The 23,872-nt window shown below is 44.1% G+C and overlaps 2 protein-coding genes across 3 annotated transcripts in view; one reads left to right on the top strand and one right to left on the bottom strand.

Moving 5' to 3' along the window:
• Positions 1-22,802, bottom strand: part of LOC132780124 (signal-induced proliferation-associated 1-like protein 3) — a 164,889-nt gene extending 142,087 nt beyond the window's left edge. Inside the window, exon 1 of one of the 2 annotated variants that reach the window (XM_067460875.1) lies at positions 22,633-22,802. The gene's annotated coding sequence lies outside the window, so the exon portion shown is untranslated. Of the gene's footprint in view, positions 1-18,487; positions 18,663-22,632 lie in introns of those variants that run through there. The other variant, XM_067460876.1, reaches the window with a different exon arrangement.
• LOC137094865 (zinc finger protein 664-like) lies at positions 554-2,193 on the top strand. Its single transcript, XM_067460783.1, has 2 exons — positions 554-825; positions 1,575-2,193. The coding sequence occupies exons 1-2, from the start codon at positions 554-556 to the stop codon at positions 2,191-2,193; spliced, it is 891 nt and encodes a 296-aa protein (XP_067316884.1).
• Positions 22,803-23,872: the final 1,070 nt, after the last annotated feature.

Raw genomic sequence — 23,872 nt, 5'->3', positions numbered from 1 at the left:
ATTATAATTTGGAAAAAAATGAATGCATTCCTATGCTCACTGGACATTATCTTATTTGTAGTGCAAAAAACACTTTAAAACAATACTATAATTAAAATGAAGAACAATTTTAATAAATAAAATTTTATTAGTATTTTAATGGGAAGTGTGGGCCTGCTTTTGGCTGATGAGATAGGATTGTTGATGTTGTTACTGTTGTGTGTTTTCAAGTCGTTTCAAACTTAGATTGACCCTGAGCGAGGGCCAGGTAAATGACTTTGGAAGGCCGTATCTGGCCCCCGGATCCCTGCTCTAGACAAGATTACCAGAAAAGAAGCCTCAGCACTCAAGACTGTGGGTGAAAGTGGGTGAAAATAGGGGGTGAATGGACGAGGCTGGAGAAAGAGTGGCTAGTGAGTTCTGAGGCAGTGGTGGCCATGTATTTCACTCGAGGGGAATGGGATTTTCAGGATCTGGGCCAGGGGGTCTTCTACAAGGAGGTCCTGTTGGAGAATTATGGGAATGTCACCTCTTTGGGCAACATGCCCCCAAGTGTGGTCTACCGGGAGCCCCCATGGCATCCTGGGAAGCAGCCAAACCGATTGTGGTGAAGCAGCAGGAGTTTGAAGGCCAAAGTGGTGTGTCCAAGCCGAAGGGGAACCAGTCCAAGAATGAGAAGAAACGTCCCACCCCGCTGGGCGCCGAGATAGGGGAGCCTTTGGCCCTGGAGCCCAGCCAGGCAAAGTGCCCCACCTGCGGGAAGACCTTCAAGTATGAATCGCACCTGAACATCCACTTCCGAAATGCAAAGATACAGAATGGGGGACAATGCCTGGCTCGAGAGCAGTACGTGTGAAAAAGATCTTGGAGTCTTCGTGGACAACAAGTTAAACATGAGCCAACAATGTGATGTGGCGGCAAAAAAAGCCAATGGGATTTTGGCCTGCATCAATAGGAGCATAGTGTCTAGATCTAGGGAAGTAATGCTACCCCTCTATTCTGTTTTGGTTAGACCACATCTGGAATATTGTGTCCAGTTCTGGGCACCACAATTCAAGAGAGATATTGACAAGCTGGAATGTGTCCAGAGGAGAGCGACTAAAATGATAAAAGGTCTGGAGAACAAGCCCTATGAGGATCGGCTTAAGGAGCTGGGCATGTTTAGCCTGAAGAAGAGAAGGCTGAGAGGGGATATGATAGCCATGTATAAATATGTGAGAGGAAGCCACAGGGAGGAGGGAGCAAGCTTGTTTTCTGCTTCCCTGGAGACTAGGACGCGGAACAATGGCTTCAAACTACAAGAAAGGAGATTCCATCTGAACTTGAGGAAGAACTTCCTGACTGTGAGAGCCGTTCAGCAGTGGAACTCTCTGCCCCGGAGTGTGGTGGAGGCTCCTTCTTTGGAAGCTTTTAAACAGAGGCTGGATGGCCATCTGTCAGGGGTGATTTGAATGCAATATTCCTGCTTCTTGGCAGGGGGTTGGACTGGATGGCCCATGAGGTCTCTTCCAACTCTTTGATTCTATGATTCTATGATTCCGGGTCCACACTGGGGAGAAACCCTACACCTGCTCAGGGTGCGGGAAGTGCTTTAGCCAGCACGGGAACCTTCACTCCCATCCGGGGACCAACTCCGGGCAGAAGAACTACAAGTGCATGGACTGTGGGAAGAGCTTCAGTGACAGTGGGGCCTGCACCAAGCACCAGAGTACCCACAGCAAGGAGAAGCCCTACCAGTGCCTGGAGTGCGGGAAGAGCTTCAGCCAGCGGGGCCACCTCTACTCCCACCAGAGAATCCACACTAAGGAGAAACCTTACAAGTGCACCGAGTGCGGGAAGGGCTTCAGCCAGCGGGGCCACCTCTACTCCCACCAGAGAATCCACACTAAGGAGAAACCTTACAAGTGCACCGAGTGCGGGAAGAGCTTCAGCCAGCGGGGCCACCTCTATTTGCACCAGAGGATCCACACCAAGGAGAAGCCCTACAAGTGCCTGGAGTGCGGGAAGTGCTTCAGCCAGAGCGGGCACTTCCACTCACACGAGAGGACCCACACGGGAGTGAAGCCCTACAAGTGCATGGAGTGTGGGAAGTGCTTCAGCCAGCGGAGGCACGTCTTTGCGCACCAGAGGACCCACACGGGGGAGAAGCCCTACAAGTGCATGGAGTGTGGGAAGACAGAGCAAAAGAAAAGGTCTGAAAGAAGAAAAGAATGACACTGATAGAGAATAGGACTGTAAATGTGATGGGGACTCCAAACAAATGAAGCATCTCAACCATTCTGACAGCTCATCAAGGTAATGAGAAGTCAGAGGAGTGAAATGCCCAACCGAGGATAAGGCAAGTGCCATTTAGTTTATCTAATCCTAATTTATTAATTGTTGACTGAAACTGAAGCAAGACCATGTAAGAAGTGCCATGAGCGATTAGCCCCAAAGCCCTTCTAATCCAGTAAACAAAATTGAAGAGGTCAAGACAAATCCCAAGAAAAATGTGAAAAAAACAAAAACTAGTTTTTAAATGAAAATAATTAAAACCTATTGCAGCACAACATATTTTGGAACAATAAGGAACAAACATAAACTTCCACATTTTAAGAAGAGCCTGAAGCATTTAAGGGATGGTAAATGTGTAACGGCGCTCCATGCAGTCATGCCGGCCACATGACCTTGGAGGTGTCTACGGACAACGCTGGCTCTTCGGCTTAGAAATGGAGATGAGCACCACACCCCAGAGTCAGACATGACTGGACCTAATGTCAGGGGACTACCTTTACCTTTAAATGTGTCACTGCACTATCCAGGAGACTGTGTTTGAAAGAAGTACCTTGGCATTTGCACTGGAAGAATGGAAAGAAGCCAATCATACTAACATATTATGTGTTGTCGAAGGCTTTCATGGCTGGGCTCACAAGGTTACTGTAATTTTTTCGGGTTGTATGGCCATGTTCCAGAAGCACTCTCTTCTGACGTTTCACCCACATCTATGGCAGGCATCTTCAGAAGTTGGGAGTTATATTGGAAACTAAGCATGGTAGGTTTATATATCTGTGGAAGGTCCAGGTAAGACTATACAGAGAAGCCACTGAAATCCATAAGATGTGGACAATTTCAACAGAAAGGAGGAAACTGAAAATGAACAAAATCTGGCTACCAGTATTACAAAAGTCTAAAATCAGGACTGTAAATAAAGAACAAGACTCTGAAAATAGCGGAACTACAGACATGAAACAATCAGGGAAAGCTAACACCTCGCAACAAAGAATTCCTTCAGGCAGCAATCAGGCAGGCTTTGAAGCTGCAAGGCTTTGCAATGCTAATCAACATTAATAATTGCAACACTAAAAAACAGGGGAATTTCAAGCAAGAAAAATCAGGGCCAGTTAATCTCCCAACAAAGGATTCCACCAGGCAGGGAGCAGACAAACTTTGAAGCTGCAAGGCTATTCAATGCCCATCAAAGTGATCAATTGCAACATTCCCACTTGCCTCAAACAGACAAGAGTTCTTTCTCCTATCCTGGACCTTCCACAGATATATAAACCTCCCTTGCTTAGTTTCCAACAGACCTCACAACCTCTGAGGATGGCTGCATAGATGTGGGCGAAACGTCAGGAAAGAATGCCCCTGGAACATGGCCATACAGCCCGGAAAACTCACATTGTTTATATTGTTTATAAAATGGCACAGCTTGGCTTATGAAGAGCTTATAAATAGGAGGCCCCACCCGCCCATTTCTTAACCCGTTTCGGCTTCTTCAATCAGCTACTTTGACCTCAAGGGATCAAGAATGTTGAGAAGCTCACTTCACTACACACCACCCACAAATTCCGCCTAGCAAAGGAACAACAATTCACGTAACCTCTCCACAATGCACTGGATATCTCCTACTTTACTGCTTTAAAGCCCTACATCAATGGTTCTTAACCTGTGGGTCCCCAGGTGTTTTGATCTTCAACGTCCAGAAATCCCAACAGCTGGTAAACTGGCTGGGATTTCTGGGAGTTGTAGGCCAAAACACCTGGGGACTCACATGTTGAGGACCACTGCCCTACATGGTTTGAGTCCAGGTTACCTGCAGGATCACCATCTCCTGCACGAGCCATCCTTTTAGATGGTGGCGGGGTATAATTAAAGTTTAATAAATAAATAAAAGTCTAACCCCACTGTTTCCTCCTTCTTGGCTCCTCCCTTATAAATGCATTTTTTTCCTATTCCTATCTCATCCAGGGTTTTATCATTTTATCTTGTGCATTCGGCCTGCCCTTGGTGTTCGCCTTTCATTATGTTATTTTGCACTGTTGTTTTATTTTGTTACTTTATGTATTTTGTTGTGATGTTACTCTTCTGTTGTTTTGTATTTTATTTTGCTGCATTGTATGTTTTGGACTTGGCCTCATGTTAGCTGCCCTGAGTCATCTTTGGGGAGATGGTGGCAGGGCATAAATAAAGTTGTTGTTGTTGTTATTATTATTATTATTAGAAACACAACAAGATGAGTCCACAGCAGACACTCTACTGGCTTTCTTAAGTTGCCCCTGACACAAAAATATTATTATTATTATTATTATTATTATTATTATTATTATTATTTGAAACACAACAAGGTGAGTCCACAGCAGAACAAGATCACTCTGCTGGTTATTGTATTGGATCACATGTCGGACCCTTCCCAAGTGTCTAGGATTGTGTGATTTATTGGCAGATAATGCGAACAGATCCCAGTAAGGTGGCCTTTTGCAGCTGGCAGATAGTAATCTTGTCAGCGCCGATTGTGCTTAAGTGCAGGCCTTTAGACACTGCACCCAGTGTGCCGATCACCACTGGGACCACCTTGACTGGTTTGTGCCAGAGTCTTTGCAGTTCGATTTTTATATCCTCATATCATGTCACCTTTTCCAGTTGTTTCTCTGCAATTCTGCTGTCACCTGGGATTGCGACATTGACAATCCATACTTTTAACACGATTGTGAGGTCAGGAGTATTATGCTTATATTACTTATAAGCCTGATCTGATCTGGTCATGGTGGCTAGTAACCATGATGTCTCTCCTATATCAGAGGCAGTTTGCTTGTCATAGCCAGATGCTGGCTCCTCTGTTTGAGGGGTTCTCATTCAGGTATCCGTCTTGCTTGACAAGACAAGGATTTTTAGTGTAATCCTGCTCCATAACTCTCAGAGTTTGAGTCTGATTTGATCCCAATCTAGTGCTGGTCCCTTACAACATAGTCTGGCTGCAGAGAATCCTCCCCTATTGAACGTATTCATGGGGTTCTGTGAGCCACGTACCTTTAGCAGCCTGATAAACTCCCAGGTCAGCACTTTCTTGTGCAACCAATACAGAACAGGCACTGCACAAACAGTTGCTATTGACACAACTCAACCGCTTGTAAAGGGATTCTATTTAAAGCCACGTCAATGCTTTTAGAAAAGCTACCATTGGAATGAAAGCCGTATAAACGGGCAGTTAGAGGAAAGAGGGATCTTTCTAGCTAGAGAGGGGAGGGAAATCCATCCTGCTTCCTTGTTGGGTTCCTTACAAATCACCTGCCCAGGGATAAGTGGCATAACTTATCATTTTAAGTAAACAGGACAGGAAAGAAAGAATAACCTACAACAATCAATTGAGAGAAGATGACTGACAAGTAGAAAAATCAATTTAAAGAAATTAACATGATATTGATTGTGCTAGCCCAGCATTTCTCAACCGGGGGGGGGGGGGGTTGGGACCCCTGGGGAGGAGGTTGCGAGGAGGCATCAGAGGAGTTGCCAAAGACATATATTTCTGATGGTCTTAGGAACCCCTTGACAGAGAAGGCTGAAGATCTCTCCACCTGTCCTTCTCTTCCTTTTTGGAAACAGACTGCAAATCCTCCCACCAAAAGCCCTCTTCCGTTGTGACTGGCCAGCCACTCAGCCAAGGGGGAGGGCTGTTTTTGAGACTCCAAATGGGGAGGGGAGAGCAGGTATGCTTGGCGCATGGAACATGGTGCGTATGTGCGGGTGAGGGAGAGCATATGAGGCTGGAAGGAGGCTCGAGCCAGCAAGTCCCTTCAGGCATATGTGAGAGGAAGCCACAGGGAGGAGGGAGCAAGCTTGTTTTCTGCTTCCTTGGAGACGAGGACGCGGAACAATGGCTTCAAACTGCAAGAGAGGAGATTCCATCTGAACATTAGGAAGAACTTCCTGACTGTGAGAGCCATTCAGCAGTGGAACTCTCTGCCCCGGAGTGTGGTGGAGGCTCCTTCTTTGGAAGCTTTTAAGCAGAGGCTGGATGGCCATTTGTCAGGGGTGATTTGAATGCAATATTCCTGCTTCTTGGCAGGGGGTTGGACTGGATGGCCCAAGAGGTCTCTTCCAACTCTTGATTCTATGATTCTATGTGCCAAGTTAGGTTCAATTCCATCACTGGTATAGATCAGAATGCTATTTGATTGTAGGTGAACTACAAATCCCAGCAAGGACAACTCCCAAATGTCAAGGTCTATTTTCCCCAAACTCCACCAGTGTTCACATTTGGGCGTATTGAGTATTCGTGTCAAGTTTGGTCCAGAGCCATCATTGTTTGAGTCCACAGTGCTCTCTTTACGTAGGTGAACTACAACTCCAAAACTCAAGGTCAATGCCCAGCAAACCCTTCCAGTATTTTCTCTTGGTCATGGGAGTTCTGTGTGCCAAGTTTGGTTCAATTCCATCATTGGTGTAGACCAGAATGCTCTTTGATTGTAGGTGAACTATAAATCCCAGCAACTACTACTCCCAAATGACAAAACCAATCCTCCACCCTCAACTCCGCCAATATTTAAATTTGGGCGTATTGGGTATTTGGGTCTGTGTGCCAAATTTGGATCATTTCCATCATTGGTGGGGTACAGAATGCTCTTTGTTTGTAGGTGAACTATAAATCCCAGCAACTACTACTCCCAAATGACAAAGCCAATTCCCCACCCTCAACCCCACCAATATTTAAATTTGGGCGAACTGGGTATTTGGGCCTGTGTGCCAAATTTGGGTCATTTCCATCATTGGTGGAGTTCAGAGTGCTCTTTGATTGTAGGTGAACTACAAATCCCAACAACTACAACTACAACAAAATCAATACCCCACAATCCCACCAGTAGTCAAATTTGAGTATTTGAGCCAAATTTGGTCCAGTGAATAAAAATACATCCTGCACATCAGATATTTACATTTTGATTCACAACAGTAGGAAAATTACAGTTATGAGGTAGCAACAAAAATAATGTTATGGTTGGGGGTCACCACAACACGAAGAACTGTATTAAGGGGTTGCAGCATTAGGAAGGTTGATAAACACTGCGCAAGCCTCACATATTTTGTTCAGACATCCAGATTCAAATCCTACAAGCTCAGTTAAAGTATGCCAGCAAAGATTTGCTCTAGGAACAGACGGTGGAATTTGCAAGAAGCAACAGTCCATGTAGAGAACAGCTTGCAAAGCACTGGGAAACAAGGCATCAGAGCCACAGAACCAGCACCCTGAAGCTCACATCTTGACAGCCTACCAACTCCCACACTTTACCTGCCAAGACAACCATAATGCCAGCTTTAGCAATAAAAGGAATCCTGCAACATCTTAAGCAGGGGTCAGGTTCACCCATTCTGCAGATAATATTTTGCAGGCTAAAGTGCGGCATTGTTCAAGTCACTGCTAGGTGTGAAGCTAGTCAAAAGTTAACAGGCTTACACCTTCTTCCTCAACAGGATGCCAAAGAAATTATAGAAAACAGTCACTTATAGAAAACAGATAAGGAATACATATGCCCACCTCTGCATTAAAAGGCCAACAAATATGTATGTTGGGCATTAAGGTTTGAGATAAATATGTTGGAAACCACTTTAAGTCCGTCCCCCCGGTTTTTTTCTTTGTTTTTTGTCAGGTGTGACTTGAGAAACTGCAAGTCACTTCTGGAAGAGCCCTCGGTGGCTCAGTGGGTTAAACTGCTGAGCTGCTGAGCTTGTTGACCGAAAGGTCGCAGGTTCAAATCTGGGGAGCGGCATGAGCTTCTGCTGTCAACCCCAGCTTCTGCCAACCTAGCAGTTTGAAAACATGCAAATGTGAGGACATCAATAGGTACCGTTCCAGTGGGAAGGTAATGACGCTCCATGCAGCCATGCCGGCCACATGACCTTGGAGGTGTCTGCGGACAACGCCGGCTTTTGGCTTAGAAATGGAGTTGAGCACCATACCCCAGAGTCGGACACAACTGGACATAATGTCAATGGAAAACCTTTACCTTTAAGTCACTTCTGGTGTGAGAGAATTGGAGAGATACATTTGGACATAAGGAGAGATATGTTTGGACAGGTAAGCTGGACTGGAACCATTTTCCGCGTCAGGAGGAACTTGAGAAACTCCAAGTTGGTTCTGGTTTGAGAGGGAATAAATGTCTGCAAGGACGTTGCCCAGGGGGCACCCAGATGTTTTACCATCCTTGTGGGAGGCTTCTCTCATGTCCCGGCATGGGGAGCTGGAACTGACAGAGGGAGCTCATCTGCGCTGCAACTTGAGAAACTGCAAGTCGCTTCTGATGTGAGAGAATTGGCCGTTTGCAAGGATGTTGCCCAGGTGACGTACGGATGTGTTGATGTTTTACCATCCTTGTGGGAGGCTTCTCTCATGTCCGCGCATGGGGAGCTTGAGCTAACAGAGGGAGCTCATCCGCATTCTCCCTGGATTCGATCCTCTGACCTGTCGGTCTTCAGTCCTGCTAGCCTAAGGTTTTAACTAGCGCATTGCGCTACTGGGGGTTCCTCACCCCATGGTGAGAAAAGAGGTTTACAAATGAAGTAAATAAATAAAATTATTTATTTATCGTGTCAGGAGTGATCCAATGGTACATTTGTGATGTATTTGAGAAAACACAAAGTTTAAAAACTTGGCAATCTATTAAATGTCCTTAAATACAAATAAATACAAATAAACAAATGTATTGCGGCTAAACTGAACTGGTTTTAATAAGTCAAGATCTAATTTCATCCAATTGGATCAAAATTGCATCTACGAGGAAGGAAAAAGAGGCATAGGCTGACTAGTCCTGATCTGTTTCTCCAAGATAGAGATGGCAAAGCTTAAGGGGGGACCTTACCAGACCGACTGGAACTTCTGGTGTCTCTTCATCTAGGCTGCAGGGGCAGAGGGCTAATCTGTTTGCTGAATATACCAACTAGCAACACAAGATCTCTATCATTATTGGAGTCATTACTTCAGCCAGCTCACTGAGTGAAGGAGAAAGTCACCACCGGCACAAAAGGCAATAAACAGTGGGAGAAACGTCTCCACAAATCCTGAACTTCAGGTAAATTCTCCCTCAGACGTTCCTGCTTTCTGCTGACAGCTTTACCTTTGCAGGGGACAAACCCTTGCCTCAGTGTAAGAGGCCCAACTTGCAAAAATGACTTGCTCATCAGCAAAACAACCTGGAAATCTGGCCTCAACCAGTTCTTCCAAGAACCTGCAACATATATTGCTCCCTTCCATGCCTTCAAAAACACACAAACGATGACAACAATCCAAAGACAGATTCTGGATTCAACTACTCACCCGTCACAGTCAAACTCTAAGTCTTTTCCATGCCAAAGATGGAAGCTTTCAAAGCTAATTCCTAGAAGAAGTCCTACTGGACAGAAGGAAAGGTGACCCACCTTACAAAGAATCAGTGGCAAATCCCTGCTCTATCAGATTCACTCAATTGCCTTGAGCAGGAAGCTGACTCTTTGGGACAAAACTGCCCAGATGGTACAGTAATGGAGTCTGAACGGAACAGACAGATGAAGACACATGCGGAGAAGAGGACAAAGCTGGCACACGGCTAAGGATGTTGCCGATTTGCCAGCGGCCACAGGCCAAGGGCGCTACTAGGGCAGTGCAAAGATGGATTTGTTGGCCCGCACCTTCCCTCACAATTATTATTTGTGTTTTGCTATATGCCTACAATTATTACTAGTGGGGATTTCCCATCTCCTGTGTACTACACAAAGCACAATTCTTTTCCAGGTGCCTATTCTAAAGACTGGTTTTATCTGTTTTGTTAATCAGCAACTCTGCCAAAAATTACATCCCAAAAGCAGGGCTCCCCATCCCCAACTATGAAAGTCTTTACCTATTTGGCATTGGCACTTCTAGGTCTGCTTATTATTTCGTATCAAAAGCATTGAATAAATTAGTATAAAATGATAAAAAAATAATAATAAAAGGAGCACAGGTGGCTAAATATATTTTGACCAAAAACAGGCAACAGCAATGGCATTGTCTGTAGCCTCCAACAATTCTTCCTCTCTACATGAGGCAGGGCATAGTGGACAAGCATACAGATGCGGCGTTGTCTGTTCTTCTCCACAGTCACACAAGGTGTGGGATTCTTTTAGGTAGTACCATTTTGCCAGGTTGTCTTTTGATCTGCCCACTCCGCTTCTGAGTCTGTTCAGAGACTTCCAAGTTGCTCATTCTTGGTTTGCTCCTGGAGGAAGACCCTTGTGGGGGGCCATCCAGTTGGGGTTTCCTGGTTTAGCTGCCCAGAGGGATACCCTTGCTGTTGCTGGGGGGACGCCAAGAGGAGTGGTCGTTCTCATAAAGCTTTTCCTTGATTTGAGTCTACTGGGAGGAGGGTGATAGCCATGCAGTGGGTGGCTTTCACAGTGTTCAACCTGATTTCTACAGAGACACTTGCTGGAACACCTCAGCAAACGAGAGTCCAAAAGTGGCAGGCTCAAACCCAGAACCTCAATCAATGGATGATATCAATGAGAGACCCCCACCCGGCACACAGAAAACTGGGCGACTTGGAAGGCGCTGAACAGACTGCGCTCTTGCACCATGAGATGCAGAGCCAACCTTAAGAAATGGGGCCACAAAGTGGAATCCACGACATACTGCAATGCAACCAGGGCCCTGCTACATGCACAATGGAGGACCTTCTTATAGTAACACCAGAGGCACTGCAAGTGGCCAGCTACTGGTCAAAGGACATTTAATCAACTACCAAGCTTGCAAACTTCATGTTTTGTTTGTTTGTTTGTTAAAAAATGCAATACAACTGTTTGGTTTGCTCCTGACACAATAAATAAATAACCTGATTTCTCTCACATTTAACAATAAATAAATAACCTGATTTCTCTCACATTTAGCAGCAAATTCCCGTCGCATGTCGGGGGGGGGGGGGGGGGGGGAACCAGCTAGCTTGTAGAGTTTATCAACAGGTGTAGGTTTAAGACATCCTGTGATTATTCTGTCTGTTTCATTCAATGCTACATTCAGCTAGGTCTGCTAAACAAGTATGGTAAAACATCAAAATATCTGGGCGTCCCCTGGGCAATGTCTTTGCAGACAGCCAATTCTCTCACACCAGAAGCGACTTGCAATTTCTCAAGTCACTCCTGGCATGAAAAAAACTTTAGTACTGTTCCCTACCTAGAGACACAGTGCTCTATTTTATATTGCCCTCCAATCCTAATTATGTCATCTGGCTTTTGCACTTTATCTATCAGCCTTGTCCGCACAACTGATTTGCACCAGCCCGCCCGCCCAAGCCCGGACACTGCTTCTTACTCAGGCCATTGCTTGTTTGCTCGATTGTTGTTTTAATACTGTGTTATGTTGACATTTGTTTTATATTGTTTTATGATGTTGTTTTACGTACTTTAGTGTGTTATATTTTAACTATGTTGATTGGGCTTGTCCCCATGTAAGCCGCCCCAAGTCCCTTTGGGGAGATGGAGGCGGGATACAAAAATAAAGGTATTATTGTTGTTGTTATTATTATTAGAAACACAACAAGATGAGTCCACAGCAAACAAGATCACTCTGCTGGCTATTATATTGGATCATACGTCAGACACTTCCTGAGTGTCTAGGACTGTGTGATGTATCGGCGAATAATGCGTGCAGATCCCAGTAAGGTGGCCTTTTGCAGCTGGTAATTTTGTCAGTGCCAATTGTGTTTAAGTGCAGGCCAAGGTCTTTAGGCACTGCACCCAGGCTGCCAATCACCACTGGTATCACCTTTACTGGCTTGTGCCAGAGTCTTTGCAGTTCAATCTTTAAATCCTCATATCGTGTCAGCTTCTCCAGTTGTTTCTCTTTAATCCTGCTGTCGCTTTGGATTGCAACAGCGACAATCCATACTTTGTTTTTTAACACAAATTATTATTATTATTATTATTATTATTAAAGTGTCTACAAAGCAGTCTACACAAATATTGTGGGGAAGATTCTGTTCATTCCAAATGATCTGTTTTAACTGTTTTGTGCGTTAACGAACTTGCATCTTATCTTGCACCATCTCCCCTATTTCACTCTCAGGTGCCTGCAATGGGAATATTTGGCAGGTAAGCACTGCAGGGAGTGGCTGTTTGTTTAAGGACAACTGCCCCTGGAGAGTCACTTGTATACCTTTAAATCAAACAGAACTCTCCCATTTAAACTCAGGCTCCCCCCCCCCCCCCTTTATATGCAGGCTTGCCCTGGGGATGGTTTGAAAATGTACCTACAAGATTGGGTTGTTGTAGGTTTTTTCGGGCTATATGGCCATGTTCTAGAGGCATTCTCTCCTGACATTTCACCTGCATCTATGGCAAGCATCCTCAGAGGTAGTGAGGTAGTGTGAATGCCTCTAGAACATGGCCATATAGGCCGAAAAACCCTACAACAACCCAGTGATTCTGGCCATGAAAGCCTTCGACAATACCTACAAGATGTTTCTGCATTAGCACCTGGGGAGAGGAAGCCATATTTTAGCGTAATAGTGCATCCTGCAGATAACAAAGCATCAAGGTTTCAACAGAGCTGAGCAATGATTCTTAATTTTTCTTGAACTTGTGCAATCAAGGACTTGTGAATTTTTCCAGTCCACAAAACCAATAATAATAATAATAATAATAATAATACTCTTTATTTATACCCCACCACCATCTCCCCAGAGGGGATTTGAGGCGGTTTACATATTTACTGCAAAATAAATACGGAATGGCAAAAAATAACATCACAATAAAATAAATAAAACATAAAAATAAAATTAAACAATGCAAAATACAAAGTGAAAAATCAAACAGTTTTTGTGTGTGTGCGTGTCAGGAGCGACTTGAGAAACTGCATGTCACTTCCGGTGTGAGACAATTGGCAATCTGCAAGGACGTTGCCCAGGGGGCGCCCAGATGTTTTGATGTTTTACCATCCTTGTGGGAGGCTTTTATCATGTCCCCGCACGGGGAGCTGGAGCTGACAGAGGGAGCTCATCCACGCTCTCCCCAGATTCGAACCTCTTACTGTCAGGTTTCAGTCTTGCCGGCATAAGGGTTTAACCCATTGTGCCACAGTGTAAAACAGGCATCCTCAAACTGTGGCCCTACAGCTGTTCAGGCCTCCAAATCCCAGAATTCCTGACCACTGAATAAGCTGGCTAGGGCTTCTGAGATTTGGAGGCCCAAACAGTGGAGGGTCATAATTTGAGGATGCCTGGTGTTGCATGGATGCCCATTTATGAGCCCACACTCTTGCAGCACTTGAATGCATACGAGGGTACCATGTGTATAATCTTGCCAGGTAGCTAGGGCCGTCAAGGAGCTCTTGAGTGCATCAAACCTAATGATTTTCCACATTATTCTCACAGAGGCAATAACATCAGTTGCAGCAGATGACTGTACCTCTCCCCAACTGCCACTCTAAATTATGGACTGAAAAACAGATGGATCCTACACAACCAGAGCTATGTTTCCTACAGTCGCCATAGTCCTTTCCCCGAATGTTTTGCACTGCAGCAATGCTTTAATCCCTCAAAGCCGTGCCTGAAGGCTGAAAAGCTGGAACTCAATGGACTTGAAGACACACCTTCCCCACACAGACGTTAATGCCATGAGGGACATCTTCAAAAGAATAATGTTGTTTGCGAACCCCTACTAGGTGATTTTAGGATTAAAATTTCATCCTTATGGGGACAGCTGGGGATCTGGAAGTAAAGCTTTCAAGCCCCTCATGTTGAGTTGTCTGCATAGGTGGCAAGGAGCCATATGTGCTCCCACAACCATCAGATAAAGGAGCACATCTCATGTTCATTAGATGCCCAACTTCTGGCTGCAAGAAACTAATGGAAACAATAAAGTAGGTTTGTTGTCGAAGGCTTTCAGGACCGGAATCACTGGCTTGTTGTGAGTTTTCTGGGCTGCATGGCCATGTTCCAGAAGCATTCTCTCGTGATGTTTTGCCCACATTGATGGCAGGCATCCTCAGAGGTTGTGAAGTTTGTTGGAAAGTAAGCAAGGGAGATTTATATATCTGTGGAATACTGTCCAGAGTGGGAGAAAGAACTCTTGTCTACATGAGGCAAGTGTGAATGTTGCAAATTGATTAGCTCTGAATGGCCTTGCAGCTTCAAAGCCTGGCTGGCTGCTGCCTGGGGGAATCCTTTGTTGAGAGGTGTTAGCCAGTTGGGCTCAAAGCCAACCTTAAAAACTGTGGAATAGACACTGAGAACTGGGAAGCCCTGGCCCTTGAGCACTCTAACTGGAGGTCAGCTGTGACCAGCAGTGCTGTAGAATTTGAAGAGGCATGAATGGAGGGCGAAAGAGAGAAATGTGAAAAGAGGAAGGCGTGTCAAGCCAACCCTGACTGGGACCGCCTTCCACCTGGAAACCAATGCCCTCACTGCGGGAGAACATGCAGATCAAGAATAGGGCTCCACAGTCACCTATGGACCCACCACCAGCACACCAATCTTGGAAGACAATCCTAATCCTAATGGATAGCCGGTTCTAATTGACAATTCCATTAGCGTCGTTTAGAGTGGTTTGTAGGTCTTCTTCTGAGTGCACACAGACTACCTTTTCATCAGCGTCTAGAATTCCCCTGTTTGTTGAGTGTTGCTCTTTATTAAATGCTAATCAAACTGACCAATTGCAACATTCACACTTGCCTCAAGCAGACAAGAGTTCTTTCTCCCACCATGGACATTCCACAGATATATAAACCTCACTTGCCTACTTTCCAAATCTCACAACCTTTTAGGATGCCTGCCATAGATGTGGGCGAAACATCATGAGAGAATGCTTCTGGAAAATGTCCATACAGCCCAGAAAACTCACAGCAACCCAATGAAGTAGGATGCAATATCAACTGTGTTCTGGCTAACATCAGGACATAAATACAAAATGATTTAGTCAACTGCCAACTTTTGAGTAGATAGCTGGACAATCCATTAGCTCTCATATGCCTTTCTCTAATCTATTATGCTCTTAAGCACTAGAACCCATTCAGTAGAACCCATTCTACTAATAATACAAGAGGAAGTTGATGTGGTAGAAGAGTCAGAAGCATCCAAATAAAGGGCTGAGAAAGAGGTCCAGAACCTTGAGGACTCAGAAGAGGTTCTTGCTGGACCAAATTTATCATTTCAAAATGGGATCCACCCATTCAAAGGACAATGCATCACTACAGCAAACTGTTCTACAATACACAATTAACACCCAAATTCACATAGGCCGGCATCCCATATATGCCAATAAACATTACCATGGAAGTCTAAAATATAGAGATTAGGTCATGGTTATCAGAGGCCAATCTGCACTTTGGTCTCAGCAATTTCATTTAAAGGCCACCCAATTTCCAACAGGACTTGAAATGAACTACATGTAAAGACAGCAGCTCAAAAGTTTGTCACATCAGATCAGCCAATATATGCAAACCCTCCAGGTGTTCCCAAACAAAAGTGAAACACAGGTCATTCCCACCAAAATATTAAAAAATCACATGTCATCTGATTTGATCCACTGTTTTTAAGCATCTGAAGATGAATTCTGACAAACATCTTAAAACATGGGCATTCAATAAGACAAGAGATTTCCACGCCACCATTTCTTGGGAGCTTCTGGCCATTTCCTGACAGAACCCATATCAAGGGAATAGGTCCTAAACAATCATAAGTTACATGAAAGAGATCCTAAGAACCATGTTTCTTTCGTGTCAGGAATGACCTCAGAAACTGCAAGTCACTACTGGTGTGAGAGAATTGGCCACCTGCAAGGACGTTGCCCTGATGTTTTGATGTTTTACCATCCTTGTGGGAGGCTTCTCTCATGTCCCCGTATGGGGAGCTGGAGCTGAGAGAGGAGCTCATCTGTGCTCTCCCTGGATTCGAACCTCTGACCTGTCGGGCTTCAGTCCTGGGGACACAAGGGTTTAACTCATTGTGCCATCGGGGGCTCCACCAGAATCATGTTCATAAAGGCAAACATCTGGAGTAATTTTGGTGCCACCCTGTCACTTGTAAACAGGTTTCAAATCAACATTCTTTCTTACATGTCAGGAGCAACTTGAGAAATTGCAAGTCACTTCTGGTGTGAGAGAATAAGCAGTCTGCAAGGATGTTGCCCAGGGGACGGCCGGATGTTTGACCTTCCTGTGGGAGGCTTCTCTCATGTCTCCACATGAGAAGTTGGAGCTGACAGATGGAAGCTCACGCCACCCCTGGATTCAAACCACCGATCTTTTGGTCAGTAGTCCTGCCGGTAGAAGAGCTTAACCCACTGCACCACCAGGGTCAATAATGTCCACATAGAATAATAAGGACCTCATCACACTAGAGAATAAATCCACTTTAAATCACGTTGCTGCCTCCTGTAGAATTCTGGGGTTTGTAGTTTAGGGAGGAGCCTTTAACAGCCTCACTAAACTACAAACCCCAGAATTCTGCAAGAGGCAGAAACTGGATTTAAAGTGGATTTATTCTCTAGTGCAGTGGTTCTCAACCTGTGCGTCCCCAGATGTTTTGGCCACCAACTCCCAGAAATCCTAACAGCTGGTAAACTGGCTGGGATTCCTGGGAAGTAGGCCAAAACACCTGGGGACCCACAGGTTGAGAGCCACTGCACTGGTGTGATGAGGTCCTAAAACAAAATTCCAGCTTACAGTGCATGAGTTGCATGCTAATATACAGAGCTCTCATTCATTTCCATTTTTTCTTCCCTTTTAGTATGACCACCAAATAAATCAAAATCCCAAATGGACATTGTGGCTTAATACCAAAGCCAAAACAAGAAACAAATTCATGTCTGGAATTTGGCTAGTGAGGGAAGCAACAAGCCAGGATTCTGAGTTGAGACAATCTACTAAACCATTTTCCTCAACAGAAATTTGAGTATTTATTATCTATTTATTTACGACATTTATATGCCACCCTTGTCACCCCAAAGCAGCTTACAAGATAGATAGATAGATAGATACACATATACATACATTATATTATATGATTAGCATAGTACAATATCAGTATTATATATTACTGTATTGTACTATACCATTATATTGTAATATTAGAAATATTTCATGTAGTGTAAAATATCTAATTATAATATATTATTAGTAGTAGTCCTGTATTTATTACATTATAACATTATAAATATTATATGTATATACAATATATTATATTATCGAGAGGAGCAAACCAAGCAAATGGGCTATATGAATGAACAGCCTGTCCTGGTTTATAATTCCATGCAAATACATCCATCACACTTCAAGCTCATCGGATTAGCCTCCATCTGACAGGCCCATTCGCTTTTCTCTGCCTTTTTAGTAAAAAAAAAAAAAAAAGGTTGCATCTAGTCTATGGACATTTTAAGCCTAACCAATCAAAGCTATCATTGAGCTCACAATCTCTGCTTCTTCTCACTATAATAGGAAACCAGTTAACAGGTTTGCTGATCCCAAACACAGGTTTACAGGCCTTTATCAGGCCCCTATTATTTGTGTCCCTTGGAAGGTAAACAATCCCAATCTTCTCAGGCACTCAGGGGATTTTCCAAGCCCTTCATTGCCTGCTCTAAGAGCCACTTTCCTCTCCTGGCAAGTGCCTGCTGTGTTCCAACATGTCCATAAAAACAAAAGGGGGTTATTAAGCCCGTGTCTGAGTGTCCCCTGTCCCTAATGCTGTAAATCCCCCCTGCCATTGCCTGCTGCCTCCCCCTCCTCTCATTCATCGCACAGCTGTTCTTTCCACAGTATAATAGAGCCAATACCTCCAGGCAAAGTTGGCGAGTTTAACATCTTCCCATTGAGTGTCAGTTTGGCCGTTCTGCTTCCTTTTAGCTGATTCAGCTTCTCTGACAACACCGACTCTTTGATTCCTGTCTGACTGGCAGATCTGACCCACGGAGAGAAGAAAGATAAGGGGGGCGATCACCTAGACTAGTCTTGGACCCAATGCCTTGCCAGGAGTCATGTTTTGGCAAGTCCACTCCAAGGAGATTAGGAGTGCATTCTTCACTAAGTTCCCTCGACAGCACAAATGTATCCCTTTGTAGTTAGTGATTCAGGACCATTATAATAAAACCTTGGCCAAAGTCACCGTGGAGTGGAAGCTCCTGCCAAATCTGGGGCTGTAATCAGAATAATCGTTGTTCTTCTTGCAGCCAGAGAGAAACCCTGCACCTTTGGCCATGCAAAGGTTACACAAGAGATTAACCCCCACCACGCCTTCGACAGCAACATGTGTAAACCTACCTGGGGAGAATTATCTGTCAAAACACTCTTCCACGACGCAAATCAAATCTGAAGACAAGCTCCTCTCTACCACCACTCTCACCTCACATAGACACTGCTGGAGAACGCAAAACAAAACCCTAACTGGGAACAAAGCACCCCTACACATTCTCTCGGGCAATATCCGACCCAGCCTGAATAGCCGATTGTCTGCAAAATTAGGTCAGTTAAACCCTGCAGAGGCTCCCAATGGGGAGAAGCGGAGCTTCGGTTCCACAACCCCAACACCCACATAGCCAGGCATGCAAACGCACACCTCAAATCTGCCCGGGATAATGGAAGAAAACAAGGCAGAGAAGTGAGCAATGCGAATGGATGAGTGGCTTGAGCTGATGATAGAAAGAGTGCACGCCATGCTACTGCCATAGTCTTGCAGCTTCAGGACTTTCCACACAGCCCTATACCTCAGAATATCAAGGCAGAAAATCCCACAATATCTGCTTTGAACTGGGTTATCCGAGACTACATTGCCATATATTTTATTTATTTATTATATTTATAGCCCACCTTTCTCAGCCATACGGTAACTTAAGGCAGGTGACAGGCTGGCACAATTCCATGCCATACATTCACAAAACAGCAATTAAAACAATCAACATAACAATATAAACACATATATAAAAGCTCAAAGCAGATAATGTGGGATTTTCTGCCTTGATATTCTGGGGCTGTGTGGAAGGGCCTTTCCTATACCGACGTATCTGGCCTTCCAGTGATCTTATTCTCATGGGGATGGAGTTTTCAGTAGCAAGAGCAGCTACTCAGACCCAGGGCCCTTCCACACTGCCTTTTATCCCAGGATCTGATCCCAGTCTGTTTTAAACTGGAATATATGCGTCTCCAATGCCAGATAACCTGGGATAAACAATCTCCAACCAGATCCTGGGATATAGGGACAGTGGTGAAGGCTCCTCAATGGCTTTATGGCCTCCTCCATTGCTCCAGTGCAACTAAAAACACATATCCCATTATCAACATCAATAGGAGCACAATGTCTAGATCAAGTACGGGCAAACTTCAGCTCTCGGGTGTTTTGGACTTCAACTCCCACAATTTCTAACAGCATCAGGCCCTTTCCTTTTCTCTCTGAGCTGCATAAGTGGAAAAGGGAAAGGGCCTGAGGCTGTTACGAATTGTGGGAGTTGAATTCCAAAACACACAGAGGGCCGAAGTTTGCCCATGACTGATCTAGATTGAGGGAAGCCACCATTCTGTTTCTATTCTGCTTTGGCCAGACCTCATCTGGAATAACCTTGTGTTCAGTTCTCACCGCCAAAATTCAATGTTATGGACAAACTGGATAGTGTCCCGAGAAGTGCGACCAAAAGGTCTGAATGCCACGAATTCCTATGAGAAGGAGCTGTGTCTATTAAGTTTGGAGAAGTGAAGAATGGTGAGACATAATTGCCATGCTTAAATATTGGAAAGGATGTCACACTGAGGAGGCATGTTTTCTCAGTTTTTGCTAGAGAGCAGGACATAGTAGTAGTAGTAACAGTAATAATAATAACAACAAACTTTATTTATATCCAATCACCATCTCCCAAAAGGGACTCGGAGTGGCTTACAAGGCATTCCAAGTGCAGTAGATAACATAAATGGTACATGAAATAATAAAAATTATAAAAACAACATAGAGCAATGGATTCAAATAATAATAATAATAATAATAATAATAAACCTTTATTTATAACCCGCTACCATCTCCCGAAGGACACGGTGTGGCGTACAAGAGGCTGAGATCCAATACAGGGGAAAGATTCCAGCTAAACATTGGGAAGAACCTCAAGATGGTAATAGCTGTTTGACAGCAAAGTATGCTGCCTCAGAGCTTGGAGGGGTCTCCTTCTCTGGTTGGATGATCATCTGTCAGGTGCTTTGAATGTGATTTTCCTGCTTCTTGGCAGGGGTTTGGACTGGATGGTCCACAAGGTATCTTCCAACTCTATGAATACTAGGAGGGTTTGGATGGTGCCCTTCTGCATGACAGAATTGAGTTGGACTAGATAGCCCTTCTAAAACCAAGATTGGACTCAGACCCAGCAGCCTCCATTTCTTTCTTCCTTTGGTGCCACTAAAAGTGTGGAGATCCAATTATTTTATTTATTTCAAATATTTGTACCCCACCTTTCTCAACACACACAGGGGGACTCAGGGTGGCTTACAGTTGGCAGCAATTCAATGCCCCCACATACAAACATAGCAAAACACAACAATTACATAATAAGTCAAAACATTAGATTAAAATTAAATTAAAATCCATTTAAAATAGTATTCACTGTGAACCATATCTAAATCCGAAATTCTGCGACCAACAACTCAGTCCAAAGCCTGTCCATAGTCCATTCTCCAATCCCTCCCACTATGGAAAGGGGTGGCCACAGTTTGGCTCACTCCTGCAGTGTGACAGCAGCAGAAATATATGTCAAAAATGAATAGGCTTCACTTATATTATCCACTTCTTGTCCTCAAAAGAACAACAAATCCCACTCCTAATTGGAAAAAAAAATAGACTGGAAATGACTGAGGATTTCTCAGGCAGGATCTACACTGATCAATATCTCAGGATCTGATCCCAGACTTTCTGCTTTCAACTGGATTATATGAGTTTACACCGGGCATGGGCAAGGTTGAGCCCTGCAGGTGTTTTGGACTTCAACTCCCACCATTCCTAACAGCCTCAGGCCCCTTCCTTTCCCCGCTCAGCCACTTAAGTTTAAGTCCAAAACACCTGGAAGGCTCAAGTTGGCCCGAGCCTGGGCTAAAACAAGGTCTAACCATGCTATGAGGAAAGGAAAGGGCCTGAGGCTGTTGCGAATGGTGGGAGTTGAAGTCCAAAACACCTGGAAGGCCCAAGTTAACCCATACCTGGGCTAAAACAAGATCTAGCCATGCTAAGAGGAAAGGAAAGGGCCTGAGGCTGTTGGGAATGGTGGGAGCTGAAGTCCAAAACACCTGGAAGGCCCAAGTTAGCTCATACCTGGGCTAAAACAAGGTTTAGTCATGCTAGGAAGAAAGGAAAGGGACTGGGGCTGTTAGGAATGGTGGGAGTTAGAAGTCCAAAACACCTGGAAGGCCCAAGTTGGCCCATGCTTGGGCTAAAAGAAGGTCTAGCCATGCTATGAGAAAAGGAAAGGGCCTGAGGCTCTTGGGAATGATGTGAGTTGAAGTCCAAAACACCTGGAAGGCCCAAGTTGGCCCATGCCTGGGCTAAAACAAGATCTAGCCATGCTATGAGGAAAGGAAAGGGCTTGAGGCTGTTGGGAATGATGGGAGTTGAAGTCCAAAACACCTGGAAGGCCCAAGTTGGCCCATGCCTGGGCTAAAACAAGGTCTAGCCATGCTATGAGGAAAGGAAAGGGCTTGAGGCTGTTGGGAATGATGGGAGTTGAAGTCCAAAACACCTGGAAGGCCCAAGCCTGGTCTACACTGCCAGATAATCTGGGATAAGAAGAAAATCTGGGACCAAATCCTGGGATAGAGGGCAGTGTAGAAGTGCCCAAGAGGGAGCAAAGCCACAGGTGTCCTCTTCCCACAAGGGATGCTGAAGGGCCAGCAGGGGAGCCAATAGGGAAAAAGGAGAAAAATGAGCTCGCGCGGGGGCTGCTGGGAGTCGTAGTCTCTCCCATGCCCTCCGGCCATAACTAATCGAGTAATCCTTAGCTCGGTGAGCCTCAAAGGTGGCACCCCATCCCTTCGCGTTGTGATCCAAGCTAACCCGGCTTTGCCTTTGAATCAAATCCGTTTGAATCCAATCCAACAGCCTTGCAACGCTTCCTCAGGAGACTACAATTCCCAGAATCCACTCTGCGTAAAGCAGCAGTAATCTGGGGCGGTGAAAGTAGGCGGCGGGAGGAGGGGAGGGGGAGGGAGGGAGCCATAACGACAAGGGGGAAATTGGCAACCAGGAGGCGGTGAGGAAGAAGAGGATTTGAGAGGCAAAAATAAATGAGAGAGGAAGGGTTAAAATAAATTACATTCAGGGAGAAAGACGCATTTCTGTATATACTCCCCTCCCCGTTTTCCCCCATGGGAGGAATGGTTTCGCCCAACGGTCGCAAGGCACAGCGGGGGGGGGGGGCAATAGAACGAGGGAGCTCACTCACCTGGCGCGCGCCTGCGGAAGGAAGGCTCAGCCAACGCGGCGCGAGCACACCGGAAGAAGCCGCTGCCGAGTGGAAGGGAGGACCAGCAACGCTTCCCTGCCTCTCTCTCCTCCTGACTGCTTCTCTCTCTCTCACACACACAAGCTCTCGAAAGGGGGCGGGGCCGTACTAAGAGGAGGGCGTGGCGCAGAAAAGCCACGCCCCCTTTCCGCTCCTCCTCCTTTTCCAAAGCCCAGAGGGAGTTCGAAGCAGCTCGAGTGGGCGGAGGAAGGAGGAAGCCCCGCCCTGTTTTTACCCCCGGCTCCGCCTACCCTTCCGCTCCTCGTGTCTTAAAGGGACACGGACCCTTTTCTGTTTTGGAGTTTGGGGATGGTGATGTCATGGGTGGAAATAGTAATTCATCCCATTTCTGCAGCTCCTTTTTTTCAGTCTAGGATCCTTTCACACAGCCTTATATCCCAGAATATAATTATATTATATAATATATTGTATATAGATATAATATTTATATTATAATGTAATGCAATATAAAACTAATAATAATGATAATACAACAATATAATTATATATTTTATATTACATGTAATATTGCTACTGATATTACAATATAATGGTATACAATATAGTACTATATAATACTGATATTGTGCTATGCTAATATTATAATATATTGTATATACATATATTTATATTATAATGTAATCCAATATAATACAACTAATAATAATATTGTATTATAATTATATATTTTATATTACATGTAATGTTGCTAATAATATTACAATATACTGGTATAGTACAATATAGCAATATATAATACTGATATTGTGCTATGCTAATAATATAATATATTGTGTGTGTATGTGTATATATATATATATATAATTGTATATACATATATTTATAATATTATAGTGTAATGCAATATAAATCTAATAATAATGATAATACATTATAATTATATATTTTATATTACATGTAATATTGCTACTGATATTACAATATAATGGTATACAATATAGTACTATATAATACTGATATTGTGCTATGTTAATAATGTATATATCTATAATATAATATATTGTGTATACATATATTTATAATATTATAATGTAATCCAATATAATACAACTAATAATAATATTGTATTATAATTATATATTTTATATTACATGTAATGTTGCTAATAATATTACAATATAATGGTATAGTACAATATAGTAATATATAATACTGATAT

This window comes from Anolis sagrei, chromosome X, assembly GCF_037176765.1.
Source record: "Anolis sagrei isolate rAnoSag1 chromosome X, rAnoSag1.mat, whole genome shotgun sequence".
NCBI lineage: Eukaryota > Metazoa > Chordata > Lepidosauria > Squamata > Dactyloidae > Anolis > Anolis sagrei.
The sequence above is the reverse complement of the archived record's forward strand: the minus strand, read 5'-3'. Positions and strand labels throughout refer to the sequence as shown.